Source organism: Lygodium microphyllum, chromosome 15 (genome assembly GCF_053477565.2).
Source record: "Lygodium microphyllum isolate KBCC chromosome 15, Lygodium_microphyllum_v1.1.10, whole genome shotgun sequence".
NCBI classification, from domain to species: Eukaryota; Viridiplantae; Streptophyta; class Polypodiopsida; order Schizaeales; family Lygodiaceae; genus Lygodium; species Lygodium microphyllum.
In genome coordinates this window covers 92,816,046-92,836,834 of record NC_141149.1, presented here as the reverse complement: position 1 = coordinate 92,836,834, position 20,789 = coordinate 92,816,046, and the positions used below count along the sequence as shown (strand labels likewise).

At 40.3% G+C, this 20,789-nt stretch overlaps 1 protein-coding gene and 1 long non-coding RNA gene across 2 annotated transcripts in view; both read right to left on the bottom strand.

Annotated features, from left to right (window-relative positions):
• Positions 1-1,531: 1,531 nt before the first annotated feature.
• Positions 1,532-20,789, bottom strand: part of LOC148024763 (UDP-glucuronic acid decarboxylase 5-like) — a 62,546-nt gene continuing 43,288 nt past the window's right edge. Inside the window, exons 7-13 of the mRNA XM_087694414.1 lie at positions 4,870-4,947; positions 4,587-4,680; positions 4,380-4,446; positions 2,816-2,879; positions 2,654-2,694; positions 2,410-2,520; positions 1,532-2,333 (exon numbers count right to left, since the gene is read on the bottom strand). Of these exons, the coding sequence (XP_087550540.1) occupies positions 2,244-2,333; positions 2,410-2,520; positions 2,654-2,694; positions 2,816-2,879; positions 4,380-4,446; positions 4,587-4,680; positions 4,870-4,947 (545 nt within the window). The 3' untranslated portion in view covers positions 1,532-2,243. The remainder of the gene's footprint in view (positions 2,334-2,409; positions 2,521-2,653; positions 2,695-2,815; positions 2,880-4,379; positions 4,447-4,586; positions 4,681-4,869; positions 4,948-20,789) is intronic.
• LOC148024764 (uncharacterized) lies at positions 14,027-17,570 on the bottom strand. Its single transcript, XR_015693356.1, has 2 exons — positions 15,085-17,570; positions 14,027-14,475 (listed from the first exon to the last, which is right to left on the bottom strand). It is a non-coding gene; the product is annotated as an uncharacterized LOC148024764 (long non-coding RNA).

Below are 20,789 nucleotides of genomic sequence, written 5' to 3'. Positions count from 1 at the left end.
GGTCACCAATGCAATTCGAGTCAACATTCCACTACATAGCGAAGTATGAACTTTGAGTAGAGTGCATGGTACATATGCACTAAATAAAAATATATACGAGACATGACTACATCGCTTAGTGGCTACATGAATAATGTACAATGCAATGCTTTTTCTTTTCAAGATAAATGATGAGTTCAAGATAATAAGTTAACAAGGACGTTTTCTTTTCCAAAGACATACTCAAAGGTGATGTCAAGCTCATCAAAGAACAAAGACCACCTTAACAATTGTGTATTCCGTATCTCTATCAAGGCCTTTTTGGTGAGATAACCTCGCACAAGTTAGTACATATTATAAAAGCTTCAAATTTCACAAGAATCCTAAAAGCTTTGATTGCTTTGATAATGTCCGATATTTTTCTCTAAGATGACAGATAATCCTTTTGAGTGGAGGTGAAAACTCCTAAGACAATAACATATTTTGAGATCTTTAACATGTGTTGAGACTATAGGAGATTTAGAATCACAAAGGACTACATCTCATCCATGATCTAAGGCATCCGTGTAGATGACCAAAGGATGTCCTATAGGCAAATGTAGAGGGGAAAGCTTTTGGATTAATGCCTGTATTTGTTGGATAGCAATGGTATGAATGGATTGCCACTGAAAGCCATTTGTACGAAGTAGCGGATAAAAATCTTGTGTATATATAAGGTCAAATTGGAAGTAAAGAAATCAATCCAATTAAGGCATCCTAGGAGTTATAACAACATATTTACATTGAGCAATTCATTGAAAAAATTTAAAAAAAAAATTAATATATTTTCTTACAACTCCACCATTCCATGGTAAATATTTAGACCTAAACAATCAACACTTGTGACAAATGAAAGAGACATAGTTGGCAAGAACACTATACCAACTTCTTCCACATCTAACATGCTTAATGCTAAGTAGACAAGCCAAGGTCACTCATGTTTTTTACATGATTTTTCATTACTTATGCCATATATATACATAAAATGATGTTTTATAGTATAAATATTATATTATATTATATATTATTTGACAACATATAATAAGTGTGTATATATAATAATGTCTTAAAATATATATATCATATTAAAAATAAAAATGACATTAATGTTTATTGATAATGAAGGATAATATGTATTATATATAACTTAAATATAATGATATATTTTTAGTATAATATTACATTATATTTATGTATTATAAATATATAATAATAATATATATATACATACTATGTATCAATTTATCATAGTATGTACATAATGTAATAATATAATATAATCAATCATCAATCATCAATCATCACATTAATCAATTAATATTGTATACTATCATTTATAAATAATATAGTACATTTATAATGCCGCATATAAATGTAATATTATAATGATTATATATATATAAACATAATATTAGTTTATTCTTATATACACGCTTATAGAACATATAACGGAGTAAAAAACACATTAATAAATGTGTATGTGTGTGTGTGAACCCCCCACCAAAACTCAAGACATGACCTGCGTGTCACAAATAGAGATCCAACTTGTGGATATGAGGATGTACAAAAGGTGTCATGCCTATCTTGTCTTGAGGCAGCTTGTGAGTAGGATGATGATGCTAGATTTTTCACAGACAATGTGGATGCAAGGACATTGTCACAAATGGGAACTCATAGCTAGCATCATTGCTTGGTACATATGGACAGCTAGACGTAGCCTGCAGGCTATGATTTTTCAAACATATCTATTACAGACACTCTCCTTGTATGGCAGAGGATACAAAGCAGTTCAGAGACTGAGGAGCAGGAGAGATGCTTTTCTCAAGACAAGGGATTTTGGCACCTTCTTCCTTTTCTAGACCCACATAGTCTGGCACTACAGACTTTCCCGACTCTTCTAATAGACTTATCCGTGTTACATTTTGTTTAAACATATGGAAGTCCCTTACATGGCTGCTTTGTACTATACTATGTTCCAAATAGTCTAGAATTCTCTCTTCTTTATTTTTTTCAAAAGCATGTAGAATCTTGGGGCTTAGGATGCATGGCAGGCCTATTTGGAGAAAGACCAGGGAGCTATAACGCCATAGATCGCAAGGTTGGACCAGATGCATGCAATAGCCATTGTCCTTTGAATCATATTTCATTATACATAGAAGAGGCATCAAGATGCCTGCCATGGCTCCTTCTGAAAATTTACCAATATGGACTAAAGGGTAACTTTTTCAAATTTGAACAGTTTTGTGTTTGTCAACTGCACCCAGACGATCTCTGAAATCTGCAGCCATAAGCAGAAGTCCTTCTCGAAGGTTTACCTGATTGCAAGAGAGACAGCTTTAAAGAACAAGTGATGTGTAGAAACCATGTGCAGGATATGCATCAAATCAAGACCTTGGGTTCCCATCCTAACACTTCTTTTGCCTTCGTAATATCTGGCTTCCGCTGCCGTGGATCATCTGGCGGTTTGTCAATCATCTTCCAAGATGCTGACGGCTCAACTAGCTGTAACAATTTTCAAATCAGGGGTAGAAATTATTTTGCAGACCAAGTACTGGTGGATTTGTTTATTAGAGACAGAACCATAATGACTGGATTGCACTATTAAAGTCACCATAGTAAGAGCCAGCCTTATTACCTCTTTTACTGCCTGAGCAAGTTCCAAGATTGTGAACTCTTCTGCTCAAGTACACATCAGCATTAAAAACTGGTATTTTTAACAGCCCAGAAACAATGGATACCTAATTACATAAATATGTTTCCATAACATGGATTTTGACAGCCTAAAAATAAGGAAAACCTGGATTGCCAAGATTTATGGGCCCTGTGTCATTTCCTTCCATCAATCTTATGAGGCCCTCAACCTGCACAGCACATATAATATGACCACTGTTATTACATGAATGAATCCTCATCTCAGGCTAAGCATGGAGATGAAAATCCTCAGCACATAGAAGAATCAAAAGAAAAGAATACTTCAGATCAATTCTAGATCCATTCCTCCCATGTTTAAATTGATCTGAAGGTCCATATTGGTTTGATTTCTCTGAGGTTAAGTTGCCTTCCTTGTCAACAACAGCTTATCATTCAAGCTTTCTATCATGATAACTATACATGTTGCAAAGTTTGGAAAACTGTTACTCCAACTGAACCCCTAGGTTACAAATTTAAAATCCAAGCTATATTTTGTTGCGACATCAGCAATAACTTGTACTGCATAATTTCAATAGCAGTTCTTCAACGACCAAGAAAGATAAGAGTTTCCTGGTCAGGTGTGCAATTTAAGTTCAAGTGTGCATTCAACACAATGAATGGATATTCATTCGTGCATTTTAAGCAAGGAAGACAAGTAGAGCACAGTATCAGAGAGAGAAAAAACAATATAACAGCACTTGAGTATGGCCAAATCATAAATTGGCAAAACATAACTTGTTTTCTTTTCCAAGTTTAATGCAAAGCACAAATTAGCATTATGCAAAACAATAAGAAAAATCACCAAGCAAGATTCACCACTCTTGGATTTCATCAAACAATGAGAGAAAAGTACATGATGTCTTGCAGGTAAAGTCCATGTTTGAAACAAACATCACAGCAACTCTTTAGGCTCGCACTTTTTTAACTACAATATATCTTAGAACTGGCTCCCATGTTCATCTCCAAGGCAAAGAACAATTTGTGCTGATCTATTTCATCTCTATTCAGTAGTCCAGCTCATGCAGCAACCACAAGCAAGATTCACCACTCATGAATATAATCAATGAGAGAAAGCTACAATCTCAAAGGAAATGCCAGTGTTTGAAACAGATACTACACCGACTGTTTAGACTTGTAATCATGAAATATAACACAGCAGAACTGACCTTAGTGTTCATCTCCAAAGCCAAGAACACCAATCCCTCAACCATGAATTAGACAAAATTGCTCTAGGACATGGAGTAAAAATCAACAGCACACAGAAAACCTGATCCTCAAACATCCTCAAACAAGATTCACCACTCATGGATATACCAACAAGAGGAAGCTACATAATGTCTTGCAGAAAAGGTGCACGTTTGGAACAAAAATCACAGCAATCTATACCAGAATTGACTCCATTGTTCATCTCCAAATTAAAGGACAATATATGTTGATTTTATTCATTCCCATGCATTAAGTTAAATTTATACAGTCAAAACCAACCAAAAGAAGAACTCCTAAGTCTGAACAGTTACAGGGAAGACATTAAAAGTCTATATATTTTGCATTCAAGTAATGAAAACTGTGTGATATTACAAAGTAGACAATTGCCCACCCTAGCTAATAAGAAAAGGGGAAGCACAAGTCCTATGAAAATATGTATAAGATCTTCTCCCTGAATCTCATACCGTATCTGAGACATAACAAAAGCTTCGAGTCTGTGTTCCTGGTGCTTGTATAGTCATCGGCACTCCTCTGCAACATAGCATTCAACAATGACAAAAAGACATCCAGTGAAAGCTGTTTTAAAGTCAGAACATATATTACACCTATGTCACACACATCAGAAATGCTTAATGCACCTGGATATTTGTTCAATTAAGTTCATATCTTACTTCAAAGCTTGAGAAATGAAGTTACTAACAACTCGCCCATCATCAATGTTCATGCGAGGTCCATAGGCATTGAAGATTCTAGCAATCCTAATCTCTGGCATATGATTCAAGAGTTCAAAAGACCACTCAAAAAATTTAAGCACCATATGTTAACTTAAAAAAGCTTGTAAGAAAAGTCCAGCAAGCAGACAACCCATTAGACATGGCTGTACGAGACAATGACATGTTTGAGAAACATGCCCAACCATTTGAAATGGAGAGACAAATGCTGTCAAACTCTTACCAAGTCCATGTTGCCGATGATAATCAAACATGAGTGTCTCAGCTATTCGTTTCCCTTCATCGTAGCAACTCCTTACACCTACAACAGAAGGATGTATTGTTAACTCAAAAAAGAGGTTGGTATGAAAAGTCTAAAAGTTAACAGGAAAATCTTGTGGGTACTGATGGCTGGCCAGGCTTTGATAATCCACAACATATTCAGGCAAGTGACCATGGACTTACTTTGACCTAGTCAGCCACCTAAGAGTTCCCTTAAAAACAAAGATCAATATAGAGATTGTGAGGAAGGTAAAAGACAGTAGATTGCAAGTTAAGGGTCCGTCAGATGGCCCTATCTTTTGTTAGCACGTCAAGTGGGACCCCTCAGTTTGGATGTGCTACTTGTTGGACCTAGGATTCGAGAGTCGTAACTAAGGAGGATGCCTCCAAACATGTTTGTTAGGCAAGTTTGACCATTGCTTTGGTTTCCCACTTCCAAATCCTTGATAGGGAGTTGTAATGAAGCAGAAAACTAGTCTAATCTAAGCAAATAGCATACTTACTTAAGAAAGCATAGCTAAAATGACAAAACACAGTAGAATGCGACTTACCCTCACACTAGCAGGCACAAGCCGCTGCCCATGTAAACCCAATGACCACGAGGCCTCTTTTAGGTTGGAAGCCAAAGTGTGCTAAGCACAGTAGAAAAAAATGATTAACAAATTTCTGAACCTTACACCTGTAAATAAATGGTAGGGTCTCCAATGGACACAACAAAGTGTGTACAACAAACACTAGTAGTGAATGAACTCAGAGGCACCGAGCATCAATAAAGTACTAATGAATGAGATACAATAATGATACAATGACCTCCAGCCTCTGTCTCTCTAGGACTGGGGCCGAGAAGAGCCAGGGGGTTGGTGATGGCAGTGGAGCGAAACACGGTCCTCCTGGATTCTAGAAGTAGTATGCTGGTGAAGACTCCAAGAAACAGAAGGAATGATGTGGGTAGCAATAGAGGGAGTGAAATGCAGTCCTCCTGGCAGCATGGTGTCAATGATGGGTCTGGACAGCAGAACACAAGTTCTGCTGACTGAAAAGCAGCTCCACATTCAGCAAGGGAAGGAGAAGAAGAGGATGTCAGTAGGCAGTTCTCTGCAGCAGCCAAACACAGCCTGCCAGGTGGAAAGCATGGGGCAGATGGTGACATGGCTGGACAGCAGGGCAGCAACAGGGATAGGCTGGCGATGAGTCCTCTAGGGCATGCCTGAAGTCCAGCAGGCTGGTGAAGCCTCAGCAGGGAAAGGCTGCACTTGGACAATAGGAAGGCACCTCCAAATGTATGGCAGCTCCTACAGGGAGTCTGAGAGCAAGAGAGTCCAAGAGGGGAGACAGAACACTTGAAGAGGAGTCTTAATGAATAAAATAAATGCCTTAATCATGAGTAAATCTTTTTGGGGCTATTTTTGTGGAGTAAAATTAGGCTAAAATGCATGATAATTTTGTGCTACTGCAAGCCTTTAATTTTAGTGGCACAAGAACACCTAATGCCTTAAAAATGCAAAGCCAAAAAAGGACTTAATGATAGTTGAAGCTCCTAAACTAGGACAATACACTTCATTAAATTTCCATCCTACTCATACAGATTTTCTCCTCGAAATTTCTAAATCTGAAAGCCTAATTTGTAGATATGGCTACTACATTTGTGAAAGTGTTGATGATTCCTATGTGTGTTTGAAATCTATACATTATTAGGCACGATTCCAAGTGCTCTTTTTTTAACTGAATGTTGAGGAGAAAATCTTGATATTATGGGCTCTATGGTTTTTTTTCTTTTGCTCCTCACAACATGTGTGCCTAATACAACATGTTATACTTCAGCAACAATGTGTCCACCAAATTGACCTACTCAAATGTTAGATGCTAGTAGATGGCAGCCAACAAAATCCAAACTGGTTTTCTCTTAATTCTTTAAAATAAAGCATTTTATGACTGAAATTTAACTTTGTTGTCATTTGAACAACTTATCCTACATGCTAGCATATTGAGCCATGCTCTCATCAAGGGGGGCCGTCATGAGGACATGTATTTTTGAAACCTCACTTAACATGTGGATTAATTTTTTATCACATGGTTAAGTAAATGTTGCACATGTGAGGTGTAATTGGGGTTAAAGTTTATGAGCCCACGACCGGAGGAAACCACAAGATATCAAAGGCAAAAGTTGCTATAAGTTATATGGCATAGGTGCTTGGTGGTTTCTAGTGCCAATTGTTGGCCTAGGTCATTCATTTGGCCATAAGTGTCAATTGGTGACACTAGAGAAGTGTTGTTTAATGGTACCTAATGCCAATCTGATGGTCAAAGATTGTGCAAAGACACTCGAGAATGAAAATTTCCTAGTCAATTTAATTATTGGCAAGTCATTTTTTTGGACACTGAAATAATTATTAGATTAAATTTCAATCTTTAAAGACTAAAAAATTAATATTTAATTATGGATAATGCTGAAAAAAAACATTTGGGAAGGCTGCCACTTGTCAAAAATACCCATACAAAACTGAAAAATGTCTTTAGATGCTAGAGAGATGCATTTTTAGTGCATTCAGCCTGCAAGAAAGAGGGAGGAGATGCTTATGGGATCAACAGCCATTGAAGAACCTTCAGAGATAGCCAAGGGCAAGAGAAGAGCAATCAACAACAAGTGACAGCATCTACAGGTTGTTGAGATAGGGCAGTAGTAGTAAATGACTGATTTTCTTCAGTTCTTCGCGAAGAAAGTCTAGATTTTATCTCTTCTCAGCATTCTCACTCATCTCCCAGCCTTTCTACAGCCTTGCTCTGAAGATTACAGCATTGAGATATCAAAAGGCTGAGAAATGTTAGATTTTTTTGCTAAAACCCTAATCTGCAACAAAAATTAGGGTTTAGCAACAACTTCAGGAAGCATGCCAAAAATTAGAAGCTCCAAGACTTGGATTCAATAGGGTTGAAGCTTATTTTAGTCAAGTTCAAGTTGAAGGACCAACAAATCAATGAATTTGGGGCATTTTTCATCTCCATCAAAGCGAGTGAAGGCCAATTGACTGCCCTAATCAAAGGGCAAATCAGATTGAAGACTTGCTAGTCATTTTGGACAGCAAGGGGAGTTGGAATACCGAAAGGGATTGGAAAAATCCCATTGTATATCAACTTCTTCCTCAATCAAGTTAAAGAAATACCGAAAGGGACGCCAATTTTGGGGCCAACGAGATGTCCATTGTCCAAGATTGTAAGTTAATTTGCATTTCTCAATTTTGTAATAAATGTTGCTATTGTAACTAGGTTGTAATCAAGAAATTACCACCCATCCACAGAAGGAAGACTAGTTTCATGGTTCCATTGCCGGGATATCAACCAATCTCTTGATTTGGTGGGCCTGAGGCACCTGATTGCAAGCCAAAGCTTTGTGCTAGTGTTGATTTTTAGTCTTAATTGAGAAATCATAGCAATATGGACTCAAGCAGTCATGATGCCTCACAGTATGAACATTCACATGGGAATGAAGAAAATGCAATGCCTGACCTTGGATAAGGCTCAGACCATAGACAGCAAGCTGGAAATGTTATTGTTTTGCAAGATGCGGCCTTCAGGATATAAGGAGGCTGATAACCAGCAAAGTGAAAATGAATTTTATGACCAGTTCAAGAATCGGATGAGGATAGCAACAAATCTCTTTGCTAAATTGACAAAGGATCCTCAATTTACCTGGTTTTTTAATGCTCCGAAGAAGGATAGCAAAGGCAAGAAGAAGAAAACATATTCTACACCTTCCAAAGACCAAGGTGCACCAAAGATAATACCAAACCCTTCATTTGAATCTCCCAAAGATGCTAATGAAACAAAAAACTTCGTACCTACAGAGCAAGGGATGCAAATGCAAGGCCATCAAGGAAGTGCCTATCCAATGGATTTTGGTCAACCGGGCATGCATGCTATGATGGGGTAGCCATGATATTTTGATGAAAGCAAGATTTTTTACACTATGGTTGGAAAGGGACTGCATACAGAAATGTATGGAACAAAACCCTATGGTATGCAGCAACGAATGCATGGTGTGCAAGGCCCAATGTATTCGGATATGCCTGAATATATGCAAAACCCTATGTACAGCAAAATTGGTTTTATGTCAAGGGTATAAAGCAACATGTTTGGTACTGTATCTGCACCCCCAAATGCTTATGGGGCTCAACAAATAAATGCTAGTTATACAAATGCTCCATTTGGTGTTGGTTGACAAGTACCTTTGAGGTGGACATCATGATAGCTTGAAATAAGCCAGATGCTAAGGAATGTACAAATTTGGAACAATATAATAAGAAGTTTTGGGATTGCATTGCTGCCTATTACTTGTTATCGCCCCGCACCCCTTCATGAGCAAGTGGAAAAATATATTTGTGGGCTGCCCAAAGGAATCAGAGATTTTTGCATTAAATCCACCATGTCTAGTATGTCTCAACTTATAGAGACTGGTGCTACAATCGATATTGTGCTGCATGGAAAGGATTCGGGCTTCCTAGAGAATAGGAGCCATTTAAAGCTGAGAAAAGTGATAGATCTGAAAATCAACCTGAAAATAGGCCAAAACAGCAAAGAAAGGGCTCGAAAACATTAGCACAAGGTAGAGAATTGATGGCTCCAAATAAATGTTTTATTTGTGAATAGGAGAGTCACATTGCAAGGGATTGTCCCAATAGATGGCAAGCTGGAAAATCAGGGAGATTCTAAAGGAAAGAAGCTCAACACATATGGATTCTGGGTATGTGACACTAGATAGTCAAAGTGGAGACCACATGAAAATTTCACATGGGTTTCCCATGGGACTGTTGTGAGATATCTCGGATGCCATGTGGGGATTGACATTACCTCAGAGTAGCAGCTGGCATACCTCCTTTTGAGCATCAAACAAAACCTTTTGTATTGGAGCTCGACAAGACTCTCATTGGCAAGAAGAGTAGTGGTTGCCAATCAAGTTCTTCTAGCAACTATGTGGTACATCACTTCTTGTTGGGCATTCTCTAGGTCATGTATCGGCCAAGTGAAGCGCCTCATCAGGAACTTCATTTGGTCAAGAGGAGATGGGAGTCCACAGCCACAGCAAAGGTGGCTTGGGATGTCATCATACAGCCTAGATCCAAAGGAGGATTGGGGATCATAGACCCAGATAGTCACAGCAAAGCCTTATTGGTCATGCTCATTGTTAGGGGTCTGCTTCCAGATGAGGAGCCTTGGAAGAAACTTCTGATGGGAAGGCTAGAGGACTTGATACCTACACATGGAGGACCATGGCAGCCCAGCATTCACTATATATTTCAAGAGATCAACACTAGAGATTTTGGGAGGAGCTTCAAGCTCAAATTTACAGCGGCCATTATTAGAGCTTGGAGATCTACATCTCCAAGGCTCCACCAGCTCCCCCCGACTACTATTGAAGAGACGAGGAAACAGCCTCTTCTCTTTAATCATTATTTGAGATCGGAGTGAGGCCACACCATTGGGCAGCAGACACACTTATCATGGGGGAGATTCTCTTTACAAGTCGCTACATCAATGGGGAAGTGGTTTGCATTTCAGGAGTTACCACCTGAGACCCAAAGGCAGAGATTATATGGTCTTAGGGGAGCCATGGCTATGATTGAGGATGTGATGGAAGGGGTTCCACCAAATTGGCAAACTGAAATAGCTTCCTCTCAGACCTGGATTGGTCTTTTCTCTAGAGGGGATATCCTTTTAGCAATCATTGCATCTAGTAAAGACAGGACATTCACTTTCACAATTGAGGAAGATGGCCGCCTCCAGTGAGAGGACCTTGACCTTACAGCACTCGCTGGCTACTCCAGGCAGAGAATCAAAATAGTGGCTCACTTTGAAAGGAAATGGCACATAGACCCAGACCCAACCACTTGTCTTATAGATGGATGGAGATATTGGGTATACCAGAGGAGGCCTCTAGAGAGACTTCAGTGGGATCCAAGAGAGTGGGTGTGGAGGGATCCCTTCCTTGATAGGCCATCCGACATCCCCTTCTTTGGCTACACTGCTAGATTGGGACGGAAGAGCAGTTGGCACTTGGCTTGGATATGGCAGAGTCCCAGTGGCATGCACGCGATGTGGTGAGCCAGAGGAGACACAGAGACATTGCCTATGGGACTGTCTAAGAGCCTAGGAGATTTGGAGGAGAGCTCTTAGAATAGTATTCCATGGTACAGCGGAGTCCATGGTGGCGACATGGGGGGTTGTAGCTTGGGTCACAGACAGAGGTCCAGCATGCGGGTATGAGAACACTCAGGAGAGCATTTCTTTTCTCATCATTGGACAGCATTTGAGCAAGATCCCCACCCCAGACTACTGACAGACACAGTGGACTCAAGGACATTGTCACAAATGGGAGCTGATTTCCAGCATTATAGCTTGGTACATATGGACTGTGAGATGTAGCCAGGTCATTGATCTTTATGATATACCCACTGGGATAAAAATTTCTGGAAATGATTGAGTACACAGCCCACATAGAGTGAAAAACCAGGGCCCTATTCTTGGAAACCCTAAAACTCCATAGCCAAGTTTCATCTAGCTCATATTTTCGTTTTTTTCTCTTCACCAACTAAACTCAAGAAAGGTTCTGACCTTCAGATCCACTGAGCTACTAAAACTCCATCAAGATTTAGTATCCAACAAGAAAGCCTTGGAAAGCTTTTGAAGATTTGAAGCTTTCACTGAAGAATAAGCATCAAGCATAGTGAAATTTTATGCTACCACTATATGTGTTTTTCAACACACTGCAAGTCAACTTGGTTATTGATCAACCTCAAACAAGTGAATCCATTTTGAAACTGAGAACATTGATGAAAATTTTAAGATCTTGAGAACTCAAAGCTCAAGCAAACAACATTAAGTTTTACTTGTGTATGTACTTTGTCTTTGCATGAAAGATAGGATTCCGTGCTAACATGATAGCACTCTGACTATCACAATGAAGAATAGATAACTCTGTGATGCCAAGCTCTCCCACCAGATGTGAAATCCATAAAGCCTCCTTGCATGCCTCAATGGCAGTCACATACTCTGCCTCTGTAGTAGACAATGCAACACACTTTTGTAACCTGGAGATCCAAGAGATTGCTCCTCCTGTGAAAGTAAACACATACCCAGAAGTGGACTTTCTGCAATCCGCATGACCAGCATAGTCTGCATCCGTAAAGCCAACAACAGATGCCTTCTGCTTTCCAAAGCAGATGCACAACTCCTTTGTGCCTTTGAGGTATCTCATAATACCTTTCACTGCATCCCAATGCTTCTTGCCAGGGGTTGCCATGTATCTGCTAACCACTCCCACTGCAAAGGCAATGTTAGGACATGTAGCAACCATAGCATACATCAAATTGCCAACAACTGAAGCATATGGTATCTTGGCCATTTCAGCCTTCTCATCATCAAATGTAGAGCTGTCCTCTACACTGAGTTTCACATATGGAGGCAATGGAACCCCAATTGTTTTTCCCCCCTCCATATTGAAACGCTGTAAAACCTTGGAGATATATTCCTGCTGAGATAGATAAAGTAAGCCTGTCGACCTATCTCCGAGTATTCGCATGCCAAGAATGTGATTTGCATCACCAAGATCCTTCATGTCAAAGCTGCCATGAAGACTTTGCTTCAATGAATCCAAGGCATGAGTATCCCTGCCAGCAATCAACATGTCATTAACATATAAAACCAAGATAATCAAGTTGCCATCTGCTGCCTTCTTGGTGTACAAGCAGTGATCCACTTGACTTCTATAAAAGCCTTGGGACTGCATGAATGTATCAACATCATCAAAAGAAAAGAAAATACACAGCTTCTTAATCATTTTGTTCATTGCCTCGTAGAATTTCCCAATGCATGGCTCCATATTATCCACAAGTCTCAACAAATGCATCACTGGCTGCACCATGGCATCAATCCCACATACATCATCCCAAAATGAAGCATCTTCTGCATATTCAACACATTTTATTTCTACAATAGAGGAGGGCAATGCATTTGCACAATATTCATCACTAATGAAGATCTATATCAAAGCAACAATGCATGTGCTTAAGCAACCAAGCATCAAAAATTTGTAAGCAAACCGTGTTTCTGAGTACTATGAGAGAACCTTCTTAGATCTCTTGTGAAAGTCAGCACACATAAACTAGTGGTTTAACACAAACATCACCATAGCATTTACTTACTAAATTACAGGCTCAATCCAATCCAACTTACCAATGTCTTTTAGCAAATTATTCAAGCAATATGTCGTGCAAAAAGACACTATAATGTGTGAATATGCCTGCTAAACAATATCACATGCAGCCCTATTTGCGGGCTCTCCACCCGCATCCGATGGCCAAATCAAGGTCAACCATCTCAATGTTGCTTATCCACTCAATTGCCAGTACATCCACTGACTTGCAAGTTGCAGTGGCATCATGAGAGTTTATGAAATGCATCTCGTCACGTGAATATGCAACCACACCATGAATAGATCGCCTTCAAGTATCTAACCACCCATCTGCAATCAAAGTTACCCCATTTCATTGTTATAAACTTCTTGTATTTTCAGCTGCTACAATCTCCACTGCACGTCTCTCCTCTAAAAGAGAGGTGTGCAAAGACTTGAAGGATGGTGGAACATAGGAGGGGTTCTGCTTCTCCAATCTTTTTACACATGTTCTTGAAGTACTCGAACCTAGCTGCATTAAATGCAATGTGATCATGAAAAGAATCTCGCAACTACAATGTCTGCATCCTCCTTTTTTATGGTATCCATATGCGCATCAAGAGTGATCTCCCTAACACATGTCACAATAGGTATTGCAGGAGCTATAGAGCCAGACATCTCATAAGCACCACCACCAATGTTACTGGTGGAGTGAGCTATAGTGGATGACGGCCTAGCTGAACCTGGTCCGCTAGAAGCAACAGTAGTAGCAGTGCCAAATGAGTGCGGATCAACTGCCATCAACCGTGATACTCTCCTCTGTGCTGAAATGGCATCTTGCTCAGCAGTCTTTTGCTGAAGAAACTGCTTCTTCTGGACTGACACTCACACAAAAGAGCACCTGATTTCCTCACTCTCTAAAAAAATAGGCCCTTGCTTTGTTTGCCCAACCTGTTCTTTCATTGCCACAAAAAGGACATTTCTGAAGTCGTGAGCCATCCCCCGATGTTGGCCTTTTGGCCTCAACCTCACACTGTCATGACCAATCATTGGATCTCCTGCCCCTCCCACCGGTACGAGGGGCAGGAGGTCAAGAAGAAGTAGCTGAGGGGACTCAGGAAGATGATGCCATGACTTGCAAGTTGCTGGTCACTGCAGTGACTCGCTGTCAAGTTTCAACTGATTACTGAGCACTTGTGTCCTGCTACCTGCACTTTACTGCACTTGCCACTGAGAGTCTGAGAACACACTCTGTACTGCACTGAGTACACACTGTGCAGCATGGAAGTCTGAGAGTCTGAGTACACACTCTCAGTTCTGTCACTGTTCTCTGGTTACTGAGCACACTGCCGCACTGCAGTCTAGATTGAAGTCTAAAGACTGAGAGACTCAGAAGTTAGAACTCTGCACATTTCAAATAGCAGAGTTATAACTTATTGTGTCATTATTTTAAATTTAACATTTATAACTTATAATGTCTGCACAGTTCATTATAATGTTAAATGTCCAGAGACTAGAGTCCAGACTCCACTATCCAGACAGGTCTGAGGTCACGACTAGTGAAACTTAACAGTTCCCAGTTCTGACTTTATTTTTTATTATGTATTGTTTAAAATTAACAGTCCTAACTTCTAAGTGCTGAATAATGAGTTTCTGGACAGGTTACCTAGGTCCTGGAGGCCAGGCCGCTGGACTCTGGAGTCACAAGTGAGAGGACTGTGCAATGTGGGCCCTGGCCCCTATGTGACTGTGTCATGACTCATGTGACTAGTCTCTGCAGCTGACAGGTCACAGTTGACAGTTGACTGCAGGGAGTGTGGAGGATGTGAGTTGGCACAGGTGGTCTGTAACAGAGATGATGATGGCAGTGGCACTTTGGAATGGCAGTTGAGTCTTGATTCGCAGGTGATAGGTACGGGTGAACAGTATGCACCGTGAACGTTGAAAGTGACAGGCACAACCCTTGTCACATGAAATCTTAGTCATGTCCCACAAGCAATACCACATCCGTACCTGCATCCTGTTGTGACCCAAAGTCGTGTGGGAACGCCCATGTTTCGGGGCATGTTCAGGTCGAGTTGCACGTTCCAAGTCCAATCCCCTATGTCCGGAGCCCATGTCCCCTACGTCCCTCATGGCTATGATTTTTGTGAATTGATCAACCACCACCAAGATAGAATCATAACCACTAGAAAAAGGTAGTTTAACAATGAAGTCCATGGATAAGAATGACCATGGCTTACTTGGAATAGGTAATGGTTGAAGAAGCCCATGAGGTTAATGATGAGGGACTTTAGCCCGATTGCACATGTCACAAGAATGCACAAACTCCTTGACTAGTTTCCATGTTTGTGGCCACCAAAAATCCCTTGAAACCAGCTCAATTGTCATGTTAACCCCAAAACGCCCTGGTAAGGGGAGATCATCTCTCTTCTTGAGCATATCAACATACAAAGAACCGAAAGGTATGTAGAGGAGTCATTTATAATAGAGCAGCCCATCAATGTCCTAAAAATCCCTTTGAGTTTGTTATTGGCCTTGATGTAATTGCCTCCTTATGTCCTTGGCGAATGAGTCCTTTGTAATTTCCTTCTTGACCTTTGATTAGAATCCAAAGTCTCCTAGGGCTTTGTTGATAATTTCCCTTAACTTCAATTACTCATGTTTCAAGATTACTAAATTCTGTTGGTAATGGGCTTCATCACCCTTCTTTGGTGCCAAGTAAGATCTGTGAGATAAGGCATTTGACTTTCCTTGTCGGTGGTCAAGCCTATAGATAATGACGTAGTCAAATCATAACAGGAAGCCACTCTATCTTGCTTGGCGACGATTCAGGACACGAGAAGTCATAAAATATTCTAGATTCTTGTGATCCATATAGATAGTGATCTTATGAGGGGCAGTGCCTTCAAGTAGGTGTCGCCAGGTCTCCAAGGAGTCTACAATAGCTATAAATTCTTTATCATAAATTTCATAGTTGATTTCTACATAGTAGAGAATTTTCTGAAGTGGAAAGTTATTGGATAAACTCCATTGTCATCATTGATTTGGAATAGAACAACTCCCACTGCAAAATCTAAGGCATCTATCCCCATGATAAAGGGCTTCAATGGATCTGGATGGATGAGAATGAGTCCTGAGGTAAAGGCTTGCTTTAATCTTTGAAAAGCTTGTTCAACTTTTTGATCCCATACAAACTTGTCCTTTCCAGCTAGGTTGGTTAGAGAGGCAACAATATCAAAGTGATCCTTGGTAAAGATTTGATAAAAATTTGCAAATCCCAAAAAGCATTGAACATCTTGCATAAATGAAGGAGCCTCCTATTCTAGCATAGTTTGTACCTTCTTAGGGTCCATAGAAATTCTCTTCTCAAAAATTACATACCCCAAAAACTCAACTTTAGTTTGATGGAAAAAACACTTTTCCAGCTTTGTATACAAGTCTACTTCCCACAATTTATTCAAGACTATTTTGGCGTGATGCTCATGCTTCTCTTGGTTCTTGGAAAAGATCAATATGTCATCCAAATAGATCACCATAAAGTCATCCAAATATTCTCGAAAGATATTATTTATCATTTGTCGAAAGGCTTCTCGAGCTTTCGTGAGGCCAAATGGCATGACAATATATTCAAAATGCCCATACCTTGTGTGAAAAGCTATCTTCCATTCATCACCTTGCCTTATTCTGACAAGATTATAAGCACTACGAAGTTCTATCTTGGTGAAGGCTTTGGCTTTCCCCAGTCATTCAAGGAGTTCTAAGATTGGAGTAGCTCCTCGATGTCTTTCTTGTCTTCTCTCAAACAAACGATTGTCACATTCAATTGTTTGAGAGATAAGTTCACTAAGTATATGCACATTTGGCATAGTGAGCAAAAGATCTTTAACATCATCTTTCAATCCCCAACATAATTGACTAATAAAATAATCCTCATGCCATATTAAATAGCATGTGAGTTGTCGAAATTTCGATGCATATATCGAGGTGGGTCTCCACCCTCGGCATAGATTTCTAATCTTTGTTTCAGCTACTCTTGCTCTATCTACCTCTCAAAATGTAACAAAGAACTCTTGTATAAAGGCCTCAAAATTATTTAGCAATGGGGATTCTTTTTCAAGCAAGAGAACAAACCAAGAGAGAGCTCGACCTTAGAGAGAGTTCCTATGGGGCTGACCCGAGAAGCATCATTTATGTAACAATCTAGTCGCATACATATAAACAATCGTACCTACTAGAGCAAACCTCTGAATAGCTGTACTTCTAGCTTGATGAGGCTTGCCTCTTGAATTTCTTGAAGAAGTTGTTATAGGTCTTACACAACTAAGCCCAAAGCTTTCGGTTGCTCTACTTGTACCTTTGCATTACTTTCTTGAAGCACTTGGATTTGCTGATAGATGCTTTATAAAGAAGCAACAATACTTTCCATCACAATCTCCATCACCACTAGGCAAGATCGTGGTAGGAGAGCCTTGCCAAAATGTTATGGGCATGGCAAGTGCTCTTCAAGAGCGAGGAGATTGCCATCACAGCTTACAAGAGAAGAAATTGAAAGAGAAATTGAACTAGAACTTGATGCGAGATAACTCAATTACAAGAAAATGCTCACATGCGTGTGGCTTGATTACAAGACAAGACTAAAAGAAGACAAGAATTGGAGGAGGACTTACCTTGCAGGAGCCTCACAACTGGTATTAAGAAGATTGAAGGGCTTGTAGCCCATGACCCCTATTTATACTATAGCCTATAGAGGTTAAGGGAAAGTTAATGAAATACACTAGCTGATGAGTTGTGAGAATTTGAAAAATATACTTGGGAATATTCTCAAGCAGCATCTCTTTAAGATGAAACATGTGAGTGGTGAGTTAAGGAAAACCATGTTGGATATTTAATATTACATGTTGACGGAAGATACTTGATATCCTACTCCCCAACAGTCTAATCCATCCATCTCCCTCTTATTTTAATGGAACCTCTTGTAACGAACGCTCAAGCAAGGACAGCCCCTTGGTTCGTATGCAAGTTGGGATAGCCCTTGGTTCCAAAGTTTCTTAGTTTCTAGAAGATATCTGCATCATCACTTATGTCCACTGATGTTAGCATGCAATGTGTCAGCATGCATTTCATACGATGTGTTGAAGTGCATGTCATGCCAACTGGCATCCTCTTGTAATATAGGCAAGTGACTTGAGAGGTGGGCACTTGACTAACTTTCCAATAAAAGATCCATTTCTTGATACACCGTGAGATGTAGCTTCCCCTACCCACACCACCGGGCTTCAGGAGGAGAAGGATTCAAATGAGTAAGTTTAGAGTAAGCCAGCAATCACTTCTCACTAGCACAAATAGGTATATTTTAGATCCCTTATTAGATGTTTCGAGGAGCCTAGATCATTGCTTTAGGCCTAAAAAGCTTCCTCTCTTTCTATGACTAGTACCTCATAACACTTTGATAATTGGTACGTGACTCGGTTATGGCAAGGTCCCAATGCCATGTGTGAGATGTGGTGAGTTAGAGAAGACTCAAAGGCATAGTCTATGGGATTGTCCTAGGGCTCAGGAGATATGTAAGAGGGCTTTAAGATGGTCTTTCACAGCACAACAGAGAACATGGTCACAACTTAGGGGATAGAAGCTTGGATCAGAGGCAAAGGCCCACTATGCAATATAAGCAAAAGAGACGCTTTTATATGGGCATGGAATTTAGGAAACTTCTTTCATCTAGGCCCCCTTATAGTCTAGCACTGTAGTCCACCAAATTAGTTATTCACATAACCATTGTATTTATGAGAGAGTGGCTATGGCCGGCCACTGCGGTCACCAAGAAGCCTCTGAGGTTCTTGGAGTACACAGCCAGGATTGGTAGACATGTACTGATGCAAAAAGACATGGATTGGGCACCTTTGCACAACAGATACTGGGCATAGCATAGCATCACGGATGCCTTCCGTCGGACATTCTAGAGTCGCTTGTCGGATAGGTGGAGCCCCCGAGGAGGGTATCGTATTTCCTTTGGCTTTTGGCACATAGGGGTCTGGCTGTTAGAATGCAACACGATGGAGGTTGTAAGCGCTACGCACAGCAGCATTTGGAAACTCCAAAGCAATGCCTTTGGTCTTGCGAGGTGGCACAGCTCATGTGGAGAGGAGCCTGTCGTATTCTCCAACGAGCGGCACCCAGCCTTGGCTGCATCTCGTGGGGAGCTTTTTGCTGGTAGGTAGTCAACCAAGGCCATCACCTTTTGTATGAGGCCGAGATACACGACACGATTTTTCTCATCGAGATTGGGTCTTGTGCAGTGGTCGGCTTGGAGGCTTTACCCATCCGCCAAGTATTGGAGCCTACAACAAAGCACTCAAAGGTATGGGAGATCATAGGAAGTCTTACAAGATGGCACATTTGGAAGGCACGCTGTCGAGTGGTTTTTGGCAAGGAGTGCCTTTCAATATATGCGACTTTGGCAAAGCTTTGGACCTCCATCATCCACTCCCTCTGCGGTGGAACTGGGTGCAAGGCGAGTCTCGAGCCCGTCAGGAACTCCATCTTCACTTTCTATGCACTTGGGGCGGCCATGACCTATTCTTCATGATACAAGTGGGTAGCCCCGAATGGAGATACACCCCCCTCCATGGCTTCTTGCCCCCATCCCCCCCAAATGCCTTGAGAGGCTTGTATACATGATGGATTTGTGATTTGCATCAGTTCCAACCAGTCTGTTGAGCATGTGCACTTCATTGTATTCAACCTTCTAAGTAATATAATTAGCCACATTTTACTTGCAAAAAAAAACATTATATTTATGATGTCGCCACATGCTCTTTACAAGTACTCTTTGTATTTGTTTTTTTACCTCAATGGAAATTTGTTTGAGGTATCATTAATGGAATTTTCTTCTCTTAAAAATAAAAAATTTAATGCAAATAAAACGACTTTTTTAAGTTCCATGTTTCATTATTTGATTGGTGTGTTTTGTGTGAAGGATATGTAATAAACCTTATATAACTGGTTAATTAATGAAGCTAATTTTGCACGCCAAAAGTAGTGCAATAGCATAAACTACTTAGACAACAAAAGCTAGCATGTTGTGTGGGGTGGAAAGCGGGTGGATGAAGGTCCGGATGGCCCCATCCTATGAATAGATGGCCCCAATTAGTCAAGCGGCTTTTCAACAATAAAGGATTAGTTAAAGTAAGAGTTGTAATTCATCTAGACCACATAGCCATGCTTATACAAAAAGAAAAAGGTATCTTTCTCCTTGAACCAAGTACAGAATTAGTTACAGTCACTAAATAACCACCAGCTGCAAAGGGTACAGTGTTTGTAGAGGTTCAAATAACCTTAGGATGACTTAAGAAGTTTAGAGATCTTCAAGTTCAATCTTTTTGGATCGAGTCCTTGACGTCCACAGTGAGACGTCGAGACCACCTGATGAACTAAATCTGTGCAGCTTATGGGGTCAGGACAGTGCCACTCATGAGAAGAGGTGTCCAAGTGACTATTGAAGGTTACCTCCTCAAGCCTAGCGGCAAGTACCTTAGATTAGTTGAGTGCATGTGTCCCTTCGTTAAAAGCACAAGACCCTATCCTTTTACTAAATTAACTATGTATTATATCATTGCTTTGCTAGCTTATTCACACACTTGCTTTGCTACTTCCAATACTTGTGCCTAGCACAATGTAAATAGATATGAAGCTTCTGAGATGTTAGACCAATTTTA